Source organism: Biomphalaria glabrata, chromosome 3 (assembly GCF_947242115.1).
Source record: "Biomphalaria glabrata chromosome 3, xgBioGlab47.1, whole genome shotgun sequence".
NCBI lineage: Eukaryota > Metazoa > Mollusca > Gastropoda > Planorbidae > Biomphalaria > Biomphalaria glabrata.
In genome coordinates this window covers 26680469-26706742 of record NC_074713.1, presented here as the reverse complement: position 1 = coordinate 26706742, position 26274 = coordinate 26680469, and the positions used below count along the sequence as shown (strand labels likewise).

The 26274-nt window shown below is 37.1% G+C and overlaps 2 protein-coding genes across 2 annotated transcripts; one reads left to right on the top strand and one right to left on the bottom strand.

Annotated features, from left to right (window-relative positions):
• Positions 1 to 39: 39 nt before the first annotated feature.
• On the bottom strand, positions 40 to 24414 carry LOC129925229 (uncharacterized). Its single transcript, XM_056024463.1, has 2 exons — positions 24189 to 24414; positions 40 to 324 (listed from the first exon to the last, which is right to left on the bottom strand). Exons 1-2 carry the CDS (start codon positions 24313 to 24315, stop codon positions 53 to 55), a joined length of 399 nt encoding a protein of 132 aa, XP_055880438.1. The 5' UTR covers positions 24316 to 24414; the 3' UTR covers positions 40 to 52.
• On the top strand, positions 956 to 9290 carry LOC106057083 (alpha-2Db adrenergic receptor-like). The gene is made up of 4 exons (XM_056024462.1): positions 956 to 1204; positions 2788 to 2892; positions 6619 to 6837; positions 7385 to 9290. The coding sequence occupies exons 1-4, from the start codon at positions 1022 to 1024 to the stop codon at positions 8186 to 8188; spliced, it is 1311 nt and encodes a 436-aa protein (XP_055880437.1). The 5' UTR covers positions 956 to 1021; the 3' UTR covers positions 8189 to 9290.
• Positions 24415 to 26274: the final 1860 nt, after the last annotated feature.

The following is a 26274-nucleotide window of genomic DNA, read 5'->3' as shown; positions in this document are numbered from 1 at the left end:
TTTATGTTATAATTTTGTTGAGATTTGTTGATGCCATGTTACAGTGTAGTTATTATTTTGTCCTTTTTTCGGCCTTATGTCCCCAGTTACAGTAGCTAGTCCAGTTTGTAGTGGAACTTTTCAGGCTCAGATAAACCTCACCATTTGAAACTGTCAGGTAGAGTTGAGCAGTAGGCTCTTGAAACTCTAGGTCAGCAAAAACAAACAAGAGTTCCCTCTCCCCGGCCTGATTGAACAGCGTCTTCTGACTGGCAGAGGGTAATACGACGAGTGTCCATTTTGACGCTGTTATTTCCAGTGACAAGGTCACTCCGGGCTCGTCAGCTACAAACAAACAAACAAAAAATACAAATAATTAAAAATAAAATAGTAAACTTATTTGTACAATGTATTTGTCTCATCGAGACAGAAAAGAAATAAAAGCGTGGGAACTCGAAAGGATGCTCTGCTGGCCACATGAAACCTTCGTTAACCTTGGCCATATCGACATAAGAGCTCTACGTCATGTATCCCCAGAGGTCGTAAGGTCTGTTAGGGTAACCTTTACTTGTTTTTTGGGTTGTTGTTTTTTTTGCATCCCTGACTTAGACTCTCTGTTACACTGGCCTTGTCGTGTTACATCAATACTCGATACTGATTTCATGCGGCCCACGGGTAGAGAGTTTGACAATCATGAACTGCACTGCTAGTGCTATTTAAACTTTATCAAGTCAATCAAACAAGACTCTGAGGTTACTACTGGTGATAATTGTCTCCCTTTGTTTAACGCCTAACAGCGCATTTGTTGTTAACGAGATACGGTCTTTTTTTTGTTGTATCGTTACCTTGGAAACCATAATCGAATCCACTGGATAAAACCTTTCTAAATGTTCTTGATAGAAGTCCACACTTGAACTGTTCTGTCCTTCAGTAGTGCCGCTCTGGGTTTGTTTGTTTTAATAATTGAATTCCTCCATATTGGTTTTGGACCAAACAACACATTTCCAGGTATTCCCATCTAAGTTTCACTTCATCAACAAATATGATGAGCTCGACTTTCAACTCAACTCAAGTTCAAGACAACATGAAAGACGTGGACGAGACGGACGGTCCATTTGACCTTAGCATGACCGTCGTCTTATTTTTTATGAGCATTCTGATCGTGACCAGCAACAGCGTCACTCTGCTGGCCATTTGCAAGAACAAAGGTTTGAAATCACTTCCGGTAAGTCTAGACAACTCACATTTTCTATGGTTGACATTCTGTTTTTCTCTATTGGAAATTTTGAGCCATGTCTGAAACTCTTGTTGGTGTCTCCGGTGAATGAATGAAAGGAAGTGTCATCTATGTTCTGCAAAAGTTACATCATTATTCTTGAGCACATTTTAGCACTGCTTAATCACATTTTGTAAACTCTATTTACTTGGCAATTTAGAAGTTCAATTTGAGATTTTCATGATACATTTCAATGCAAACAGGGAAACAAAGGACGCCGTATTTAAAAAGTTCAATTTTGCCAAATGAAATTGTTCCATCAGTTTATGCTGCCATCAAAGGAGATTAGAAAATTGATTTTGCAGTGCTAAAAAGTAGATGAAATGTATCATATACCTACTATTTCAGTGATGACCAAAATACAGCCCGCGGGCCACATCCGGCCCGCAACGTGATTCCACCCGGCCCGCCGAGAGGTCGGCACAAAATTTAAAAAAATCCCCCCCCCCCCAAAAAAAAAAAAACAATGTTCAAAATGTATCTTTACCTACGTTCGAGTCCTCACATTTTTCTAATGGATTACTACCAAGACATTTAACATTTGTGCGTTCATGAACTATTACTATAGAATCTACTAGGAAAAGTGAACGGATCTTTACCTTTTTTGTAGAACATGATACCATTGCTAGCCAACATGTTTGTTTTTATAAAGAAAGTCTGAGGCTGTTTATAACAACAAAAAAAAAAGAAAAACAAAATATAAACAGAACTTTTTTTTTTTGAAGTGTAAAGAGAAAATTCAAATATTCCAATACTTCAATGTAAGTACTAGTTCCTCTGGTTTGAAATAAAATAGTTTCAGAACAATTTCATTAATTTTTTGTATCTTTTTCATCATGTGGTCCGCGACACTAGTGTTTGAAATTAAAATGGCCCGCAGATTGAATTAGGTTGGGCATATCACTGTTCTAAATGACCTAGCGTATCCACACTTTCTATTCTCACGACATCGAGCACACCAACATGAATAGCTATTTATGGGCATTCGTCACAGATGAAACTCTCCAAAACAATAATTAATTTAGGCCATTATTTAAAATAATTACATTGTTGTCTGAATTTTCAAAAGTATCAGGGCATTCTAAGCCCTTAAGCTTCATCTCGGGGAGGAACAAGTTAGAAGAGACGATTAGAAACAGAACTGATGGGGTGTCTGAGGACCAAGTCCATTGCACTTGAGGGAATAGAAGAAAGCCATAACAAATTCCATCTTCACGCGCATCTTCTTAATGGACCTTCACGGCTGATGTGGTACAGAAAATGAATATGGAGGAGTTTTCCGGAGTGTTTGGCCTTCGGCCTCACTTCTAACCCAAAAGTTTTGGCATACGAGCCATTGGTAATAGGGATGACGAAATTAACATCTGCTTCGATGTCTCCCAGTCAGAAGTTTGTTTAGAGATGCAGAATGAGGCGAGTTTCCGTGGGCCAAGAGTTCCAAGACTCAACTCTTAGGACTATTACGAAGAAGAAGAAGCCCTTTGTGTTCTCATTGCAGACTATAGATTAAAATATCGATCATCTATTTACAGAACAGGTTCATTACGGCCCTGGCAGCAGCTGATTTGTTGGTTGGTGTGGGCATCCTGGCAATGTTGGTGCAGAAGTATGCAAGACCGTCCACACAGTGGATTGAGGTAAGCAGTATGAGAGAAGGAGGGGGGATGTGTAGATAACTTTATCCCTTAGATATAGGTCAAAAAGATTTGATTTTATTAGCTGTAATCCCTGCCAAGTGGTGGAGGGGGGGGGGTGGACATTCATGAGCAGTGGAGACAAATAATTGTCAATTAGAACACAATCAATTCTTTCTTGTTGATAAATATTTGTACATGTATTTTACTACATCTCTGGCGTAGCTAGGGGGTGACAGCGGGGTCCAAATTTGAAAATCCCGCCTGGTCCCCACTTGAATTTTGTTTTTATGTTAAATATAAAGCCAATGTTATCTTGCTAGTCATGTTGTTATGTAAATTAGTGACTATGTTGTTATGTAAATTAGTGACTATGTTGTTATGTAAATTAGTGACTATGTCGCACGTATTCAACACATTAGTCATATATTTATTAAGTACATTATCTCATGTCATGATGTCGAATGTCAAAATGCAGGAACCCCTAAAGAGGCCAAGTAGTCAGCTTTCTCGTTCGAAAGCCGCCTTATGCCAGGTGTTCTCTTCTATGCCAGTTAAAGTAAGGTGGAGGTTTATCTGGTCTATTACACTCGTTCTATGCCAGTTAAAGTAAGCTGGAGGTTTATCTGGTCTATTACACTCGTTCTATGCCAGTTAAAGTAAGGTAAAGGTTTATCTGGTCTATTACACTCGTTCTATGCCAGTTAAAGTAAATAAAGGTTTATCTGGTCTATTACACTCGTTCTATGCCAGTTAAAGTAAGCTGGAGGTTTATCTGGTCTATTACACTCGTTCTATGCCAGTTAAAGTAAGGTAAAGGTTTATCTGGTCTATTACACTCGTTCTATACCAGTTAAAGTAAGCTGGAGGTTTATCTGGTCTATTACACTCGTTCTATGCCAGTTAAAGTAAGGTAAAGGTTTATCTGGTCTATTACACTCGTTCTATGCCAGTTAAAGTAAGGTAAAGGTTTATCTGGTCTATTACACTCGTTCTATGCCAGTTAAAGTAAGGTAAAGGTTTATCTGGTCTATTACACTCGTTCTATGCCAGTTAAAGTAAGGTAAAGGTTTATCTGGTCTATTACACTCGTTCTATGCCAGTTAAAGTAAGCTGGAGGTTTATCTGGTCTATTACACTCGTTCTATGCCAGTTAAAGTAAGGTAAAGGTTTATCTGGTCTATTACACTCGTTCTATGCCAGTTAAAGTAAGGTAAAGGTTTATCTGGTCTATTACACTCGTTCTATGCCAGTTAAAGTAAGATAAAGGTTTATCTGGTCTATTACACTCGTTTTCCATGGGGGCCAAGTCAAAGTAGAAAAATGTGAAAAAAAAAGTTTTAGTTAATCGACAAAGTCACTCTGAAATGTAGACATTTTTGTCTTTTAAACCTTTTCCGCTTACTTTCCAATCGGGAAAAAAGGAAGAAAGGAAGAAGAAAGGGGAAAGTAAAAAACTAAAAGATCCAAAGTAAACACTAAGAGGCAATGACTTAAAGTAAACACTAAGAGGTGATGACTTAAAGTAAACACTAGAGGCGATGACTTAAAGTAAACACTAGAGGCGATGACTTAAAGTAAACACTAAGAGGCGATAAAGTAAACACTAGAGGCGATGACTTAAAGTAAACACTAGAGGCGATGACTTAAAGTAAACACTAAGAGGTGATGACTTAAAGTAAACACTAGAGGCGATGACTTAAAGTAAACACTAGAGGCGATGACTTAAAGTAAACACTAAGAGGCGATGACTTAAAGTAAACACTAGAGGTGATGACTTAAAGTAAACACTAGAGGCGATGACTTAAAGTAAACACTAAGAGGTGATGACTTAAAGTAAACACTAAGAGGCGATGACTTAAAGTAAACACTAAGAGGCGATGACTTAAAGTAAACACTAAGAGGCGATGACTTAAAGTAAACACTAAGAGGCGATGAATTAAAGTAAACACTAAGAGGTGATGACTTAAAGTAAACACTAAGAGGCGATGACTTAAAGTAAACACTAAGAGGTGATGACTTAAAGTAAACACTAAGAGGCGATGACTTAAAGTAAACACTAAGAGGCGATGACTTAAAGTAAACACTAAGAGGCGATGACTTAAAGTAAACACTAGAGGCGATGACTTAAAGTAAACACTAAGAGGCGATGACTTAAAGTAAACACTAGAGTTGATGACTTAAAGTAAACACTACAGGCGATGACTTAAAGTAAACACTAGAGGCGATGACTTAAAGTAAACACTAAGAGGTGATGACTTAAAGTAAACACTAAGAGGCGATGACTTAAAGTAAACACTAAGAGGCGATGACTTAAAGTAAACACTAAGAGGTGATGACTTAAAGTAAACACTAAGAGGCGATGACTTAAAGTAAACACTAAGAGGCGATGACCTAAAGTAAACACTAAGAGGCGATGACTTAAAGTAAACACTAAGAGGCGATGACTTAAAGTAAACACTAAGAGGCGATGACTTAAAGTAAACACTAAGAGGCGATGACTTAAAGTAAACACTAGAGGCGATGACTTAAAGTAAACACTAAGAGGTGATGACTTAAAGTAAACACTAGAGGTGATGACTTAAAGTAAACACTAGAGGCGATGACTTAAAGTAAACACTAAGAGGTGATGACTTAAAGTAAACACTAAGAGGCGATGACTTAAAGTAAACACTAACAGGCGATGACTTAAAGTAAACACTAAGAGGCGATGACTTAAAGTAAACACTAGAGGCGATGACTTAAAGTAAACACTAAGAGGCGATGACTTAAAGTAAACACTAAGAGGCGATGACTTAAAGTAAACACTAAGAGGCGATGACTTAAAGTAAACACTAAGAGGCGATGACTTAAAGTAAACACTAGAGTCGATGACTTAAAGTAAACACTAGAGGCGATGACTTAAAGTAAACACTAAGAGGCGATGACTTAAAGTAAACACTAGAGGCGATGACTTAAAGTAAACACTAAGAGGCGATGACTTAAAGTAAACACTAAGAGGCGATGACTTAAAGTAAACACTAAGAGGCAATGACTTAAAGTAAACACTAGAGGTGATGACTTATAGTAAACACTAGAGGCGATGACTTAAAGTAAACACTAGAGGCGATGACTTAAAGTAAACACTAGAGGCGATGACTTAAAGTAAACACTAAGAGGCGATGACTTAAAGTAAACACTAAGAGGCGATGACTTAAAGTAAACACTAAGAGGCGATGACTTAAAGTAAACACTAGAGGCGATGACTTAAAGTAAACACTAAGAGGCGATGACTTAAAGTAAACACTAGAGGCGATGAGTTAAAGTAAACACTAAGAGGCGATGACTTAAAGTAAACACTAAGAGGCGATGACTTAAAGTAAACACTAAGAGGCGATGACTTAAAGTAAACACTAAAGGCGATGACTTAAAGTAAACACTAGAGGTGATGACTTAAAGTAAACACTAGAGGTGATGACTTAAAGTAAACACTAAGAGGTGATGACTTAAAGTAAACACTAAGAGGCGATGACTTAAAGTAAACACTAAGAGGTGATGACTTAAAGTAAACACTAAGAGGTGATGACTTAAAGTAAACACTAAGAGGTGATGACTTAAAGTAAACACTAAGAGGCGATGACTTAAAGTAAACACTAGAGGCGATGACTTAAAGTAAACACTAGACGCGATGACTTAAAGTAAACACTAAGAGGCGATGACTTAAGTCAGGTTTTGTTGCTGTCTCCCCAGTGTCAGTACAGTCTAGCCATCGTGTACTCAAGTTTAAACTTCAGCCTGTTCATCCTGCTCTCCGTGGCTCTAGACCGCTACCTCTACATCGTACACCCCTTTGTCTACAGACGACACGTGAGTCCCCGCTTGATCAAAGTCTCTATCACCATGGAGTGGCTTCTGGCTTCGGTTCACGGATTTATCGCCGCTTACCTGCCTGTCAGTGGAGGTGTGGAGGTAACGAATACGTAGAGGTTTAAAAAAAAAGAGTAAACGTTTCCACTCCAAAATAAATCCTTGAAGCAGTGAGGTTCGAACTACTGCCCACTTGCCCAATACGACCCTATACACCTGGTTAGCCGGGCCTTCGAAATTCTGCCCTCAGTGGAGAATAAATCCCCAGAAGCTTGGTTTCATTGGATTCGTCGAGTTGTTATGTGATGGGCTTGGGAAACATGTGTCCTAAATATACAGGACGCCCTGGTCAAAAAAATAAATAATTAAATGTTGCTTAAAGCAAAGATAAGGAAATAGGGCTGGAAGTGCAAACATGCAATGGAATGGTTCTCTTTAGAATAGGAAATGATTTATCTATCTATCTATCTATCTATCTATCTATCTATCTATCTATCTATCTATCTATCTATCTATCTATCTATCTATCTGTATGTATGTATGTATGTATGTATGTTTCTCTGTCTGTCTATCTGACTGTCTGTTTGTGTTTCTGCTTAACATATGTTTAAACCAGCATTATTGTCCCTTTCCATCCTTGCCTCCACAGACGTGCAATCCATTGTTTGCCTTTCAGCTGAAGCTTGTTCAATTCGTGTTCCCTGCCGTCTTCACTCTCGTCTGCTCTGGAATATTCGTCCTTTACGTCCTCATCGCCAAGACCGCCAAGATGCACTGGGACAGACGAGTGCACCGCCTGCTTGACATCCACAACACAATGCTGAAGTCTAGAAGCTCTGGTTTGAAAACAATTGCAGATCGACTGGACGAGGACTGTGGTCATTTAGTTACCAGAAATTTGGATAAAATCAAGTTAGGCGAAAACGTAGATGTGACGTCATCTTCCGGAGTTGCCGAGAAAAGCAATCCTTTCGTAGCTTCAGTGAACAATAACATTAGTGGTAATAGTGAAGTAAAGCATGTACTAGACCAGGACGTTAAAGAACAGGAAGTTAAAGAACAGGAAGTGACGACAGCGGAGAATAGGTTGAAAGAAGGAACGGTTACAAGGGAAATTTTATTTTCGGATGTTAACATTGAGCAGACGGCTGTAACACTGCAATCTGACGTCAAGACCGTACGAGAGAGACATCAACAGGTCAACGATTTTTCAGTCAGCGTCCGGTCACTACGATGGCTAAAGCTCACGGCCATTGTCTCTGGCCTATTCACCATATGCTGGACTCCCATCATGGTCGACATCCTAGTCTCTTGGATAGACCCGTTACCAAGAAAAGTGACCTATGTCTTCTCGTTGCTCGGCATCGCCAACTCCGCCATCAACTTTTTTGTGTACGCGATACACACCAAACAATTCAGACAGGTCATAGTTCAAAGATTACTTTGCAGATAAAGAGGTCACAATCACTAACCTACCGCACTACTTATGTCTAAAACCTTTCATTAATTATAAAATTCGGAAGTTTATGTGGTCTAATTGAAAGTAAAATACAAGTTAGTGGCAAAGTGCGAAATCCAGGCATTCTATAAAGGAATTTTATTAAGGCATTCAATGAAGGAATTCTATGGAAAACTTCTATGGAAACATTCTATGAAAACATTCTATGAAGGAATTCTAGGGAAACATTCAATGAAAACATTCTATGGAAACATTCTATGAAGGAATTCTAGGGAAACATTCAATGAAAACATTCTATGGAAACATTCTATGAAGGAATTCTAGGGAAACATTCAATGAAAACATTCTATGAAAACATTCTATGAAGGAATTCTAGGGAAACATTCAATGAAAACATTCTATTGAAACATTCTATTGAAACATTCTTTGGAAACATTCTATGAAGGAATTCTATGAAGGAATTCTATGAAAACAATCTATGAAAACATTCTTTGGAAACATTCTTTGGAAACATTCTATGAAGGAATTCTATGAAGGAATTCTATGAAAACATTCTATGGAAACATTCTTTGGAAACATTCTTTGGAAACATTCTATGAAGGAATTCTATGGAGGAATTCTATGAAAACATTCTATGGAAACATTCTTTGGAAACATTCTATGAAGGAATTTTATGAAGGAATATAACTTCACCATTTCCTACTTTCCTAATAAAAGATATCTCCAAATTTAAAATACATTTGTCTGTACCTAAATTAAATCCAGTTTTCATATTATCAAATAATTCCTCAAAGCAACGAACCGTATTTTACAATAGAAAAAAATCCTTCTTTCCTCCCACTACAATGAGAAATGAAAAGATGCAGAAACATTTTGCACATTTAGCGACAAAATGTAAACTTTAAAAAACTAGGCTCGTAATGTCCTAGGTGTCAATCATTGGAGGGGAAGTATAAAGTAGCTCATAGTTTTCTCAGACACAGCGACATTACTTCATGAAACGTAGAGTACGGGTGAACACTCTCCACATTCTCCTCCGATAGTAGTGAAACAAAGTGTATCTTTCTGGAACATCTATATGTATCTTTTATTTTTATAAATGGGACTTTAAGTTGATAATGATTAGATCACATCCTGACTGCAAGAATTAAAATTAGAAAAAAAAAACGTATTATTTTTTTGTTAAACATCATTTGTTTCTTCTAGTATAACTCACACGGTTGTAATCAATGTCATGACAATGTTAGTCCTTGTATTTGAAAACAAGTATTTTCAGCGTGGGTGGTGCGTTAGCTGAGTGGCTAAGCGTTTGGTTTCCAAGCCTGGGGTCTTGGGTTTGAATCTCTGCGAAGACTGGAACTTTGCTTGCTTTGTTTTCAACAATCTCAGTTTCCCTTACTGACTACTGGCCCATGATCAGTGAATGAACTTCTTGATTTCTACATTCATCACAACAGTACGTGTCAGCAGCCTAGAGGTCAAGCTCTAGTCACCTGATCCTTCAGATTAACATGAGTCTAATTCGTACAAGTGCTCTTTATTCCCTAGTGACATTAGTGCATGGTACAGATTGACTGGATCCGCCTGGAAACCTAAGAATTAAATTAATTAAAAAAAATTAATCTTCCTTTTTAATGGACGAAACAAAGAAACATCCACTTTCAAAGTCAATTTAAATATTGTTCGTTGTGTTGTGTATGTTGGGTTAGGAACGATTTGGCTTAAAGAAAGAACTCAAGCCTTTGAGAGTAAATGCTACAGAAAACTGTTGGGTCTCAGATAGCAGGACAAGAAAACAAATAGGTTTGTACTTTCACAAGTCAACACTCTGGCTGGCAAATAAAGAGAAACTTCTCAATTCTGGCAAAAGACAGGTAGAACAAAGAAAGGGTCGTCCAAAGAAAAGCTAAACACAACACCCCTAGGAACTGTCACAACACCCCTAGGAACTGTCACAACGCTCCTACGAACTGTCACAAGACCTCTAGGAAGAAAGTCAAGGAACAGATGATGATGATTGCTTCAGTAACACTATGACGTCAGTGTTTGTTGACTTGTAGCAGCAAACTGCTGCTGGAAAACGAAACCGCTCCGGGCATATTACATTTCAGCTTATAAAACTTGAAATAGCTCAAATAAGTTCTTTGTTAACAGTTTTGGATATTATTTTTATTACAATATAGAGGAAATTAAACTTGAGATGAAGTGAAATAAATGTAGTAGACTTGTGTATGAATATAAAATAGTTTTTTGAAACAGAATCTAACTCACTACACAAACACGTCTTTACACTCTGGCATCCTGGAGTCGTCTAGTGTACCCAGGACACCTTACGGCACTGCTGCTTATCTTGCATCATTCACACTGACTAGCCACCAACCAATCGCTAACTTCTTCTCACCGTCACCATAGAAACACACACACACACACACCTTAACAGTCAGTCAAGTGAGTCGGTAGGTAAAGCATTTAAAATGTAAACAGAAATATTGCCAAACGAACTGAACGAAACTGTAACTCAGACGATATAGGAGGACTGAATGACTGCATCATTATTTACAATAATACCCTTCAGATCAGGTCTTCTTTTTTAATCCAATACCAGAATCGTGACGGCCTAGAGTAATTACTTGACGTCACGACCCTGTTCTGATAGCGTGCTGTCTGCTTGGTGCTTAACTAATGGTTTTTTGTTGACTTATAATAATTGTGAGTATGTGTGCATTCGCCTGTACGTGTTTGCATGGGTGAAAGTGGATGTGTGAGAGAGAGAATGACAGCGTGTGCCTGTGTCTATTTGTTTCTGTGTGTGTCACTTTGTCGTCAAAATACTCAAACATTCATTTAGTTATTAGATCTATGTCAACTCATTAATGCGTGTTCGCTTGTTCCACTTCACGAAGTCTGTGTTAATACCAAATCCTGTTGATTGAGACAGTTCTGTACTAATGGAATCTGGGATACTTGTACAGCTAACACGTTGATTCAAAGTTATTTGAAATCCAATATTCAGAAATATAAAGCGGACAAAAAAGAAATAAATTTGAGTATTAGTACAAACGTTGCTACAGTGTTTGGAAAGGAGCCAGGACATTTTGCAAAAAAAAAAATGGAATTGTGGGACATTTGAAAGGTTTTCTAAAATGGAATGTATAAACAATTTCCGTTCTATCCGGTGTACAGAAGAAACAACTTATTTTAGTTCTATATTTTAGGATGTGTATTTCAAGAAACAACTTATTTTAGTTCTATATTTTAGGACTACATAACTGGATGTGCAAATTGTTCCTAAACATTGACTATTAAAGGTCTTCATTGTCATATGTAGTTGGCACTACTGTGCCAATCTAATCAATTCTGTGTACATAATTTTAAAATTAAAAAATCTAAGACAAGATAACTGTGATTGACTTACTTATGATTGTCTTCTATGGGCTCAGACGGACTTCAAGCATGAGTGTCTTGCATTTAATTCAAACGGATGTTTTGAAGTCAAACTGTTAAACCAAGTGATTGAAAACAGAAAATGTCAGAAGCGAGCACTTCTACAGGCAAGTGGGCACTCACTCCTAATGACACTGCTAGTGAAACGTATCAGTTTGAGTTTGGACTCATGGCATTCGGTGACATATACCAGGCTATGATGGTCTCAGTAATACTGACTTTGTGTGTGATCATTTTATTGGTCAATAGTTTAACCCTGGTAGTTCATTGTAGAACAAAAGCTCTAAGGAATATTCAGGTCAGTTAGTATGTAAAACAAACATACGCCAATAAATTCAAATACTGTCATAGAAAAATTAATCCGGCAAAAAATAAAGAAATAAAAGATAACAAATGGATATAACTGTGTCTAAGATGGAGGAAGAGTGGATATAACTGTGAGAACTAACTAGTTTACAAAGTTTTTCTAACTAAATAATTTATTTATTTAAAATTTTTTTATTGATGGTCAAATTCAGATCCGTAAATATGAATATGACTACTTTATTTTTGTCTAAGTATTGTTGGTATATTGAGTCTTTGTATGTACTTCAGTGTTTCACAAACCTTTCCCTTTACACATGCTGAGTACCAGTACTTAGCGCCGCGACTTAGCGGAATACTTTGCTTGCTTTCTTAGAGAGATTGCTTCACATAGGGGGCTAGTTCATTATTTCAGGAGTTCGCGGAACACCTATTCAGACCTCGTGGAACACTAGGGTTGCGCGGAACACCTATTCAGACCTCGTGGAACACTAGGGTTGTGCGGAACACCTATTCAGACCTCGTGGAACACTAGGGTTGCGCGGAACACCTATTCAGACCTCGTGGAACACTAGGGTTGCGCGGAACACAGTTTGGGAAACACTGGTTTATTGTATAACTTCTGTTCGAACATGATTCAACTCTCTGTGCTTTACTTTCTCTGGTGTACTAGAACAGGTACTTAGTCTCGATGGCAGTGGCGGATGTCCACGTTGGAAAGTCCATCTTAGAACTGCTTCTGTCTAACTACATCACCAATAAGGTCGATACTGTCCACGTAAGTCACGTCAGTTTGATTACTAAGATCAAGTTCCAACATTGATCACCATCTTCACTCCCCTGTTCACCCGAATGTTATCTGACACAGACTTTTGACTTCAATTACCCGCTACCCCAAGAGACATGCATAAATACTTTTTTTTTTATCTCTAAGGTCCTCGCTTATAAAAGGGTTTTGACAGATTCGGAGCCTGAACGCAAGCTTTCTATTAAACCTTTGTATTTTTGTGTTTGGTATTTCCCCCAGTCTCCATTTAAAACCTACATAGGTATGACACAAAATATAGGCTAAGACTTTCGTGTTTTTTTTTTAAACAAATTTTCTTTTTCCCTAAGTCAACTTATTTTTAATTTGCCTTGAGCAATGTTGTATTTTCATTTGTGCTTTCTTTTAGACACTGTCAAATCATGGAACTATATAAACAATAAAGGCCTACCTAACCCTAACCTTTTTTGAAGAAGGCATTTTAAACCGTCTCCGATAGCGTTATTCTTTTCAATTGTTGTCATATAATCATATTTGGCCAGTGCTGCCTCCCACTTTAGCAGACGTAATTACATCTGCTACTTTTTGGTTTATATAGAAAAGGATGAATAGTGTGTGCTCTATTGAAAGAAAAAAAAACAACTTTAATATCGGCCCGACCCGTCCTGTCTTAGTTTAAATTTGTTTTGACTTCTTACTATTTCAGTCATTTTTATCTTTCTTGAGGCTTGTGGTCGGATAATATTCTTCATTAAATTTCCCTAATAGCCCGCCACTGTGAAGATTTGCTTCCTTCAAAATGTAATAACTATCTTATATCGTCCTCAACAGTGTCTCTACGTTCTGGGCTCGCTGTTTACTTCCATTACTGTCAGCTTGGTCACCATGTTGTCCGTGGCTATTGACCGCTACGTGTATATCTTGCATCCTTTCGTCTATCGTCGGACAGTGACGTCACTGAGAGTCAGTGTGCTCATACTGATGCAGTGGGTATTATCCGCAAGTCAAGGTTATATGGCCGCCTTCATTCTTAATACCAGCGATCCGAATGTACGTTGTAGTCTTTTTTTTTTCTTAAAAAAAAATGTATATAAAAAAATACAATAAACAACGGATGGTTTCTTGAACAGTATTCCCATTGCTTTGAAGTTACTTACCTCATTCTGAACAGCAGTCAACATCTGCAGACTGTCTTTCTTTTGTCTCGTCTGTCGCAGTTATCTATGTAACTGTATAGTAGAATTATTTCTCTAATTGATAGTGCGGCGTTGATCACTACATTGATGACGTCATTACACTATTAATATTTTCTGTGTAGACTAGAGGACTGAACTTTTGTTGCTTGTCACAACTTCTAGTGACGTAAATTTAGTGTGTGTGTGTGATTTGCGTCATTTATCGTCTAGTACAGTCTCTCCATTGTTTTGTACGTTGGTACAGATAGACGTGTTTTGAGAGCTCTTGAATTTCTCATTGGTTTTTGTTATTGGATAGCCTTAGCATTTGCCTTGGACATTTTCTTGTTGGATTATCTTGACCCCTGTTTAGGGTGAGTTTTATTTTTCATTGTATAGTTTTGCTATTTGAATTCGTTCGTATTTGTAAGTCTATAATTAGACTAGATATAGATGATTAGAAGAATCCTTTCTTTTATCTTCTATAGGGTTTTAGCTTCAAGACTAAGTTTTAGTCGTAGTCTCAGTCCAGGACTCTATTTCAAGTATTAACGTCAAGTCTAAGTAGTGATCTTAGCTTGGTGTCAAGTCTATGTGTTAGACTCTGTGTCAAGTCTCAGTGTCAAGACTTGTTTATCCAGTCTCAGTTATATATTGAGAGTACAACTTTAGGTCTACAGTCTACAGGACTGAGGTCTTTCTCTCAGTTGGTCATCTGGTGTGCAATTTGGTTTTTACATGAGTCTGAGGTTCAAGATTCCGGACTGCGGGTTGCATTGGTCAGACCTGATGGTGTAGTATCAACTATGAACTTCTACTTTTGGAATTGTCGTCAGTGGATAGTGCCTGATCTAGAGGCTAGATCTACATATGTTAGCGAAAAGGCCTTGGCTATGTTTTATCACGCTCACATCTGCAATATTTTAAGTTTCAATATCACTGCCTGGTATGGCAATCTGAGCATTAAAAATAAAAATAAACTTAATAGAATCCTAAATGCTGCTGGCAAAATCATTGGCAAAAAACAAGCCCCATTTGGGCAGTTGTTTGAGACAAACATCTATAAAAAAAGCTAACAAGATCCTCGAAATAAAGAATCACCCTTTGTGTCGGGATTTTGTGATTTTACCATCACAAAAGAGATACAAGACACCGATAGCAAAGACAAACAGACACAAACACTCTTTTGTTCCCCTGGCAATCAAATCATTAAATAAGAACAATCTGGTATAAACTTTGTCACATGTAAATTATGAGTTAGTCTGGTGTGAATGTACACTTTGGTTTCTTATAGTTATAATGTTTTTTGTTTGGTGTAATGCACAAATTGTAAGACAAATTTCCTTACGGATAATAAAGATTATTATTATTATTATTATTACCAGTTGTTGTTTTTGAGATTGAAGGTCTATGTGATTCATTGAACTAGCTATTATAGTTAAGGTAATATATTATGTATTTCATAATTATTTGAATGTTATTTATCTAAAGAGACTAACTGGGTCATTTTAGATTACATATTATTACATATTGATATTTCATACTATTATTATCATTCATCATGAATCAGTCATTTGTAAATATATCACAAGAATAAATTTTATTGTTATTTAACATCATACACGTAGTTTATTAGTTTATCTACAACTATATGTGTATGGTGTGCTTGTCAGGCTGAACTTGAGCCAAAATATTATAAGTTCAGAAAATAATAACAATAACACAAATTGAATTAATATTTAATATTAATAAATATTTACATTTGAAATACCTAATACTAGTTTGATAAATACAAGAACACAAGAACCTGACATCGTCATCTTTTCTTTTTTTTCCTGTCTGTTTCCCTGACTTGTTCTCTCTCTCTCTCTCTCTCTCTCTCTCTCTTTCTCTTTCTCTCTTTCTGTCTCTCTCTCTCTCTCTCTTTCTCTCTCTCTTTTTCTCTCTCTGTCTCTTTCTCTCTCTTTTTTTTTCTCTCTCTCTCTTTCTCTCTCTCTCTCTTTCTCTCTCTCTCTTACTCTCTCTTTCTCTTTCTCTCTTTCTGTCTCTCTCTTTCTCTCTCTTTTTTTTCTCTCTCTCTCTCTCTTTTTCTCTCTCTTTTTTTTTCTCTCTCTCTCTTTCTCTCTCTCTTTCTATCTCTTTTTCTCTCTCTCTTTCTCTCTCTCTCTTTTTCTCTCTCTCTTTTTCTCTCTCTCTTTCTTTCCCTCTCTCTCTCTTTCTCTCTCTTTTTTTCTCTCTCTCTCTTTCTCTCTCTCTTTCTCTTTCTCTCTCTCTTTCTCTTTCTCTCTTTCTATCTCTCTTTCTATCTCTTTCTCTCTCTCTTTCTCTTTTTTCCCCACTCTCTCCCTTTTCTTTCTCTCTGTGTCCATCTATATCTCTATCTCTCTCTTTCTCTCACTCTCTCTCAAATGTTTTATGTAAGTATTCAAGATCTAGATTCTAGAACAAACGTTGCATCCTCGTATAACTTTTAATCAGATTTATATTCATTATATGATCTCTAAATTTAATGCTTTTATCTCTTAATTTGAGAAAATGTGAATGTCTTTCTGTCTGGTCAAAAGTTTGTACACCTAATTTCTCCAACACCTAATCTCGGATCAAGCTGAAATTTTGCACAATTATTTCTTTTACCTGACAATACAAAATCAATTTTTTTTTTAAATTAGTTAAATAACTATTGTTAATTAATAATTTTGTTTGGCATCTTGAATAAGGGAAAGAAATTGTACTTAACTGATGTGATGGTACAAGCTAAATTCATCCCATTTAAAGATCGCCGCTCTAAAGTTTGAAGCTAACAATGGATAACTATAAAACCTTCTATTTTCATAAGCACTTCGCTAGCACACTGGTAGAGTGTCAGCTTGGGGAGGTTTAAGCACTGAGTTCGAATTCAGTTCGTTTGGTCGCTATTTTTTTTAAATGCATTAAAACTAGCGATCATCCAGATACCCACTTCTTTCTACCCCACCCATCCCCCAACTGGTCCAGACAAAGTGATAGATCAGATCTTATTTAGAAAGCTAAAAGCATGAAGTAGCGCTAAACAAAAACAATCAGTAAAATACTAATAATATTCGTAATAGCACAGATTTAATAGTATTAGTCTATATCTATTACAAATGTATTTCAATGTCTGAGCCAAACGAATCATTATAACTACGTTGAGTAGTAGCTTTGTGGTTGTTGTTTTATTTTGTATCTTGTGTTTCAGCTGTGTAACCCATTCCATGCTCTCACCACTGCAGCGGTTAGGTACTATCTACCAGTTATGTACTTTGCTTCAACCATTGTCATTGGAGTTACCTATGGTCTGATCGCAAGAACTGCTCAACGCCACCATAAAATGAAATATCGAAGAGCCAAACAAATAAGCAACGTCTTGGCGAAATTTGAGAAGAATGCCGTGTCTCTGAAAACCTCTCCAAACTATCAAGTGACGTTGAATCCTTGTCAAGGAATCTCCACCTTTAGTTACGAAAACTCTCTTGTCGACTTATCTACCACTGAAGATAATAATATAAACGAAACATCAAAGTCGCAAAAGGATGGCGATAATATTTACGATGTGGAAACCTGCGATGACCGTCCATCTTCCGGTACGTCCAGCCTTGTTTCGGACAATGAAGACCTGCGACAACTTCATGCCACACAGCTGACTACAACTCCCCAAAACCAATCTTCTAATCAAATGAGCATCCCTACCCTAAATCATCAAAATGACGTCATCGGCTCTTCCTTTCGAGACAACGAACGCAGAGGGAATCAGCCGACGCAAGCGAGACTTGATGAAACAAGAGCAATGCCTGCCCTAGCCAGCATGGTATCCTCCTTGAAATGGCTGAAACAAATGTTCGTCGTTTTCGGTCTGTTTCTTTGTTTCTGGACTCCGACAATGATCTACTCTCTGTCCTCCATTGTTATTTCCATCCACTACAAAGTGGGCTACATCTTGGCTTTTCTTGGCATTGCAAACTCGGCAGTGAACTTTTTTGTGTACGCCCTCATGAACCAACAGTTCCGTACTGCAATCAAGAAACTATTCAGAAGTCAGAAATGAACCAACAGTTCCGTACTGCAATCAAGAAACTATTCAGAAGTCAGAAATGAACCAACAGTTTCGTACTGCAATCAAGAAACTATTCAGAAGTCAGAAATGAACCAACAGTTCCGTACTGCAATCAAGAAACTATTCAGAAGTCAGAAATGAACCAACAGTTCCGTACTGCAATCAAGAAACTATTCAGAAGTCAGAAATGAACCAACAGTTTCGTACTGCAATCAAGAAACTATTCAGAAGTCAGAAATGAACCAACAGTTCCGTACTGCAATCAAGAAAATATTCAGAAGTCAGAAATGAACCAACGGTTTCGTACTGCAATCAAGAAACTATTCAGAAGTCAGAAATGAACCAACAGTTTCGTACTGCAATCAAGAAAATATTCAGAAGTCAGAAATGAACCAACAGTTTCGTACTGCAATCAAGAAAATATTCAGAAGTCAGAAATGAACCAACAGTTTCGTACTGCAATCAAGAAAATATTCAGAAGTCAGAAATGAACCAACGGTTTCGTACTGCAATCAAGAAAATATTCAGAAGTCAGAAATGAACCAACAGTTCCGTACTGCAATCAAGAAACTATTCAGAAGTCAGAAATGAAACATTTTTGTGGTACAGAACAGAGAAGAGCAGAATACAACAATACAATAAATACCGATAATACGTTGTTGTAAATAATAGGTTGTAATAAAAGAAATATGATGTCATGAAAAATATGATGTTATAGATAATATATTGTAAGAATTAATTTGTTGCAAAGGAATATATGCTAATCTAAATAATACTTAGTAATGATGCAATGAATCTGTTGTAATAATGATATGTCATATTGAATAACACATTTCATTAAATAATATGTTTTACAAAATAGTACGTTTGACATGAAGAGGTTTATAAGATACTACTGTATTCAAAATTTTATGATAAGTTATGTTGTTATTTGCAGCAAATCGGTGCCAGTGACGCAATCCTATTAGCATGTAAACAGATGTTTTAATTTGCTTATGAAGCAAACGTAAAAACCAGTTTAAAAACAAAGGTCAGAGGTCATAAAAGTCACCTACCTGGACACTGCAAGTGTATTTAATAAGGTCACACTTATATCTTAGTTAGAACAAAAAAAAATCATTATCACTGATACACCTTTAGAGGTATACCTCTCAGTAACAAGGTAAAGGCAAGTCCTAGACATTTAGGCTGTCAAAATACAAATGAAAAGATTAATCCTAGCCCCTTCATTCTTCAATCCCTTAGTTTGATGGACGATAGAGAGAAGATGGAACATGAATGTAACAAAGCTGAAAGGCAAACAATGGATTGTACGTTTGGGCAGGACATGATGGAGAGCAACAATAATGCTGGTTTAAACATATGTCGGATAGGCAGACAGATAGATAGATAGACAGATAGATAGATAGATAGATAGATAGATAGACGGACGAACGGACGACGGACAAACAGACAGACAGACAGACAGATGGATAGGTAGATAGATAGATAGATAGATAGATAGATAGATAGATAGATAGATAGATAGATAGGAAGACGGACGACGGACAAACAGACAGATAGATGGATAGATAGATAAATAGATAGATAGATAGATAGACGGACGAACGGACGACGGACAAACAGACAGACAGACAGACAGATGGATAGATAGATAGATAGATAGATAGATAGATAGATAGATAGATAGATAGATAGATAGATAGATAGAAAGGAAGACGGACGACGGACAAACAGACAGATAGATGGATAGATAGATAAATAGATAGATAGATAGATAGATAGACGGAAGGACGGACGAAAGGACGACGGACAAACAGACAGAGACAGACAGACAGATAGATAGATAGATAGATAGATAGATAGATAGATAGATAGATAGATAGATAGATAGATAGATAGATGGATAGATAGATAGATAGATAGAAAGGAAGACGGACGACGGACAAACAGACAGATAGATGGATAGATAGATAAATAGATAGATAGATAGATAGATAGATAGATAGATAGATAGATAGATAGATAGATAGATAGACGGAAGGACGGACGAAAGGACGACGGACAAACAGACAGAGACAGACAGACAGACAGATAGATAGATAGACAGATAGATAGATAGATAGATAGATAGATAGATAGATAGATAGATAGATAGATAGATAGATAGATAGATAGATAGAACATAGCTTCATAAGACCGACTGACCAGTCCTACAGTTTCACACATTTGAAGTGACACGTGGGTGTGGTCTTGCCAAGTTCCATGTCACAATCTCCCCACTGACGAGGTTTGAATTAGGGGCAACCTAAATTAGGTTACGCAAAGCCGGACTACAAGAGCTCGCATTGTCTAAACTGATTAAGGCGCCCGCTCTCGTAAAGTTTTTGAAAGAAAGAATCAAATTTGTTTACGCGTTTAGATCAAATTTGGGAGAGGAATCGCGGAGAAAATCTAAATCGAATCAACAAGAAACACGTGAGTCGGGGTGAGAGGGGTTAAAGTCATTTGCACCCAGACTCTCTCTGAGAGCACCTGAGAACTGGTAGGCACACGGAAAGACCAGCTCATCACTATTTTTGGAATCAATTCAACAGCGTCAGTTGAATATCTGAGTGAGGACTTCTCGGTGAGGTTGTTTGGTGAAATGGAAGTGTTCGTGTTCTTATGATAACGTAGGGGCGCTGGGTCAGCCTGTTTGATGGTCATCCTACAAGACTGTTACTTGATAGGTTATAGCATGGCAAATATTGAAGTTGACAAAATTATAAAAAGTGGATGGTTTCAATTCAAAAGTTTTTCAATTAAGTAAAGCGTTTCTGGTCTCCTTGGCAACTGTGTCTATCAGATTTGTGGTATTCTTTAAATGTCGTAAAAAATCCCCGGCACCACAATATATATATTTATATTTATATCATGGGCGTAGCCAGGGGGGGGTTTGGGGGTTCAAACCCCCCCCCCAAATGAAATCCCCTTCCCCTGCGGGGGGGGGGGGGGGATCGGAATTTAGTCACTGATTTTTTGCTATGATTTTGTTTATTTTAGGTGAGATTTTAATACTAAACTATCACTTGCCTCAGCATAGCAAGGGAGGTTTTCAGTTTAAAACCCCTACCAGGGGGGTTTTGAGTTTAAAACCCCCTACCAGGGGTTCGAGTTAAAACCCCCTACTAGGGGGGTTTGAGTTTAAAACCCCCCTACCAGGGGTTTTCGTAGTTAAATTCCCCTCTTCTATAACACAAAACAAAAAAAAATGCAAACAACAATCCCCAAATTTCAGGAGCACAGTTATGGAAGATTTTGATTTTTAAACCCCCCTCCAAAATTTACGATAAACCCCTCTTCAATATAAAAAAAAAATTACACACTCAAAATTCTACAAGCGTAGATAAAGGGGTTTTGAGTTAACCCCCACTCCCTCATCAGTAGGGTTTGAAGGAAAAAATACCTCTTCAATACCCAGTATAAAAAAAAACAACTCAAAATGTTATGAGCGTAGCTAAATGGGTTTTGACTCATTTTTTAATTTAAACCCCCCTTCAGCGGGGTTTGAAGCTAAAAATACCTCTTAAATATTAAAAACAAAGCAAATTATACACTCAACATGTTATGAGTGTATTCAAAGGGGTTTTGAGTTTAAATTCCCCTCCAGTGGAGTTTGAAGCTAAAAAATTCCTCTTCAATATAAAAAAAGAAAATTACACACTCAGAAATCTATGAGCCTAGCAGAAGGGGTTTTGAATTTAAACCCCCCGCAATCGGGGTTTGAAGCTAAAAATTACATCTTCAATGTAAGAAAAAAGCAAATTACGCACTCAAAATGATATGAGCGTTGCCAAAAGGAGTTTTGAGTTTAAACCCCCCTTCAGAGTGGTTTAATGATAAAAAATACCTCTTCAATATAAAAAAAAAATAAATTACACACTAAAATTATTTGAGCTTAGCCAAGACAATTGGGGGTTTTGAGTTTAAATCATTTTAGTACAGATGGCTTATTTTTTAAGTTTAAAGCCCCTCCAGTTGGTTTTGAGTTAAAAATCCCCCTACAGAGCGTTTTGAGGTGGAAAACCTCTATCTTCAATATTATTCTAAAGCAAACTACAGTTACTAAATTCTATGACCGTAAATAAACGGGGTTTTGAATTTTAAAACAAACATAACTCTAGAGATTTTTTAGTTTAAAACCCACAACAGATGATTTTGACGATAAAACTTCCCCTTTCGATATAAAATCTAAAGCAAACTTTTACCTTTACCTTTACCTATCCCTTAGTCTGTTGGACCGTTGGGGCACCAGGCAAGATTTGTCGACCGTCTTTCTCCATTCCTCCCTTTTTTTTGCCTTGATCAGAACCTCTCTCAATGGCAGGCCTGTCCATTCTTTAATGTTGTCCTCCCATCGCTTTTTCTGTCTGCCTCTTCTTCTTTTTCCTGGCACTGTTCCCTGAATAAAGGTCTTTGCGAGCCCCGTAGATCTTGTAATGTGGCCAAAGGTTTTAAGCTTTCGTTTTTTCACAATAGTAAGCAGGTCGTCATGAGCTCCGATCGCTACAGTAACCCTGTCTCTGATTTCTTGGTTTGTGATGCGGTCTTTGAATGTGATGCCTAGGATCCTTCTGTAGCGTATTCAAGAGAGGTTACACATTTCTACCAGTTTGCGGGGCTCAATTAATAAAGTGCAGTGAATAGTCATCGGCCGAAATTGAAAAACACTAAATGTGGCTCAACAAAGATGGCTAAGACAGATTTTAGGAGTCAGTTATAGAGATCGGGTGTAAATCAAGGAAAATCTATGCCAAACTGGGAGTCGACCCCTTAGTAAGATTGTGACAGAGCTCCTAGCGCTCCCCCAGACCCCCTTGCCAGCAATGACGGAAGTCTACACTTTTTCCACCAACTCCAGGAAAAACCTATTTTAGAGCACAATAAGCGTCTTCCAAAAGAATGATGGGTCAGAATGTAATAAAGATTATGTACACACACACACATACATACATATAATTTTTTTTTTCGCGGGGGGCTAAGACAGATTTTAGGAGTCAGTTATAGAGATCGGGTGTAAATCAAGGAAAATCTATGCCAAACTGGAAGTTGACCCCTTAGTAAGATTGTGACAGAGCGTCGCATGAGGTTTGCGGGACATGTTCTCCGACAAAATGAATTACGCCTAATAAGAAATGGGATGGCATCCTAGTACAACTTGGCGCCACACATTCATGGAGGTCCTCAGAGCAGGTGGGAAGAGGCTTCTGACATTACCAGTGACAGATTTTTGGGGAAACAGCTTGACGGCAAATGCGCCGAACGGTGCGGGAGGGTCTAAGTCAGTAAGAATAGCACACTACGTTTGAAATAAGACTTTTTAATAGAAAGAAAATGCACTGTAGACACCTCAGAATATGCATTTTGTTGCCATTCAATACCAGAAATAGTGCTCTTGGCGGCGGGGCTTCGCACCGCCCTGGGGGGAGGCTCCTTGCGCTCCCCCAGACCTCCTTGCTAGCATTGGCTGGGAGTCAACAATTTTTTCACTAACTACAGGAAGAACCTATTCTAGGGCACAATAAACGTGTTCCGAAATAGGAAGGGTTAGAATGTAATATAGATTATGTACACACACACACATACATACATACAAATATTTTGTTTTCGCGGGGGGGGGGGGGGGGGGGAAATCCCCCCTACCCCCCCCCCCGAAAAAAAATCCTGGCTATGCCCATGATATATATATATATATGAGATATATAGATATAGATATAGATAGATAGATAGATAGATAGATAGATAGATAGATAGATAGATAGATAGATAGATTGTCAAATTCATCTGGGACATTATCCAGGGCCGGATTTAAGTAAGTGGATGCCCCGACACTTTTTTTTAAAAGCTTTAATAAAAATCCACTTATCTTATCTCTAAAAGCACTCCATATTTGAGAAGAAAGAAATGCAGTACTAGTAATTTTTTTTTAAATCTCATTTTCCTTCTTTAATAAATATTTAATATGCATATTTTGATAAAATAATAGATATTTTTTTTAGGTTTTGAAGGGTAAGGCCCTGGGTTGACGCACCGCGATAAATCCGGAGCTGCATTTCCTTTTTATTACGAGCAGGCTACAAGAGGAGAGGTTGTTTTTTTTAAAATCACAACAGTGTTGCCAACTTAAAAAAAAATACTGCAAAAGGTAGTATGGATTTAATTTAAACGTTTTACCGTCTTTCATTGACTTACGTATTTCTTCAAGTAGAAGCCTAGGGATCAGAGTCTTTCTGTTTTCTTTCTTTGTAAGGGTTTGAACTCCTCTGGGCGTGTTAGTGTCTGTCAGTACTACACATACAACTAGTAGCCTAGTACACATACAACATGTAGCGTTGTACACATACAGTGTCTTAAAACAGTTGAGTGTACAGTTGACCAGTGGTCAGTATAGTATCTCTGTCTGTGTGACAGCTGAAGATCTTTGTGGTCTGTCGTGTAATTATTTTTATTTCTGTACCTTTGACGGCCTGTAAGTGTAGAAATATTGTATTTTTTGTTTTACTACATCTATGTGTAAATATGCTATATATTTTAATTTAGTTTTTATTTTCTAGTTACAGTTTGTTTTCCAACATGTTGTGTTAAAGGAAGCGGCGCCCAGCTTAGCCTGCTATGAGTAGTAGTGGATCTATAACCTATTATTTATTTTTTTGTAATTATAGTTTTTGTATATGTTACAGGCTATTATTACTGCTGTAAGCTCTGCTGCTTTAAGCTGCTGTTGTAGTATTATTGCTGCTGTAGTGTTTTATTATTGCTGTTCATATTTATAGATCTATCTAGTTTCAGTTGTTAGATTGTAGTAAAGTGCTTTTAGTGTTACGGGTTCGTTGTGGAGTATAATTGTAGATGTAGACTAGTTTTAAGTTTATTGTTGGGTGTTTCTTCGTATAGATCTAGGTTTAGTCAGTTGGAGTCATTTATTAATTAGTTGATAGTTGGTTGGGCTAGTGTTTGTAAGTAGCATAGATTTAGAGGATTTTAGTTAGTTGTTGGGTTCAGTAGTAGTGGCTGTAGTGGTTAGTGTACATATTATATTTTATTGATTTATTTTTGTTAAAAAAAAGTTCCAATTTTAGTATTTATTCTAAATTAAAGTTTGTTTTCCTTTAGTTAGTTCAGTCTAGTTGTCTGGTTACTTCTAAAGGTGACTCTAGCCCCTTGGTCACAGACTGAGGTGTCACAGATGAAACCCACCCAGTAGCATCACCATCTAGCTACTGTGTAAAATTATATTTAACAGCGCAAGTTCTAGACCTGATCTAGAGCCATCCCTGACGACCTGCTAACACTTAGAAAGATACACATGTGCCAGGTTTCATTAATATAGACATGCCCCTCATCCCTTCTTGGTTTAGAAAAAAAGGTATTCGAAAAATATTTTTAAAAAGCTCATTTGTAAGTGATACATTTTGTACAATAGGCATGTTTGTAACTTTGTTTTGTTACAGAATTATATTTCAAAGCTCTAAACAAAAAAATTCGGAAGTGAGAGGAGAAATTAAGTGGACCTAAGTCTACCCTAAATTTGTTTGCATTTTTAGGATTCAAGTATATATTGTGAGTTATGGTCCCAATTTTTTTTATACAATAGAAAAGTATTCGTAAGAGTAAAGGTTGGAAAAAGCTGATTAGGAAAATAATATTTGGGTTTAGAGCTCATCTCAACTGTTACTATTATAATGAAAAATTTCGTATGAGTTCTAAATTTTCCAAAACAAAGTCTTTCTTAAAATAACTAAGATAAATTCGTGTGCAATTACATAAACTCTGTCGTAATATTTGACTATTTTGTTTTAAAACGTCATGTTTTCATCTGGAAAAGGGAGAGGGCGGTAGAGTGAAAACGTTAATCCTCGCTCCTTTTTATAATTTCTGCTAATGATTGCATTTGGCATCAAAGAATTCTTCTATATAAAAATTTAATTTATAGCAAATATAAATTATATCAGTGACATTTTGTTTTAATTTTGTAATTTCTTAACTAAAATACAAAAAGAAAAAAGTATTGGTTTGTCAGATCGGCGGAAGACGATTGCATGTATCGCCCCTCCCACCTGGTAAAAGCCTTTTTCAATTTATATTTACTAATGATAAAATTTGAGATCAGAGTGTGTGTGCGACATAATATACAAATTGGGTTAAAACATCAATATGTAGCTTATATTATATAGATATTCAACGAATTTTGTTAACAAACTATGATAGCTCCATAAAAATAGGACCGCCCCCCCCCCCCCCAATCAAAGGGCCAGAGTGGGGAGGGCAGTATACGCAA

Bases quoted from the DNA above. Each gene is read 5' to 3' on its own strand.
- LOC129925229 (XM_056024463.1), bottom strand. From the start codon at position 24,315: ATGTGTACTAGGCTACTAGTTGTATGTGTAGTACTGACAGACACTAAC. The intron at 325-24,188 runs GTAAGTCAATGA...GTTTGTTTGTAG, and splicing joins GCTTCTACTTGAAGAAATAC to CTGACGAGCCCGGAGTGACC.
- LOC106057083 (XM_056024462.1), top strand. From the start codon at position 1,022: ATGATGAGCTCGACTTTCAACTCAACTCAAGTTCAAGACAACATGAAA. The intron at 1,205-2,787 runs GTAAGTCTAGAC...ATCTATTTACAG, and splicing joins AAGGTTTGAAATCACTTCCG to AACAGGTTCATTACGGCCCT. The intron at 2,893-6,618 runs GTAAGCAGTATG...CTGTCTCCCCAG, and splicing joins CGTCCACACAGTGGATTGAG to TGTCAGTACAGTCTAGCCAT.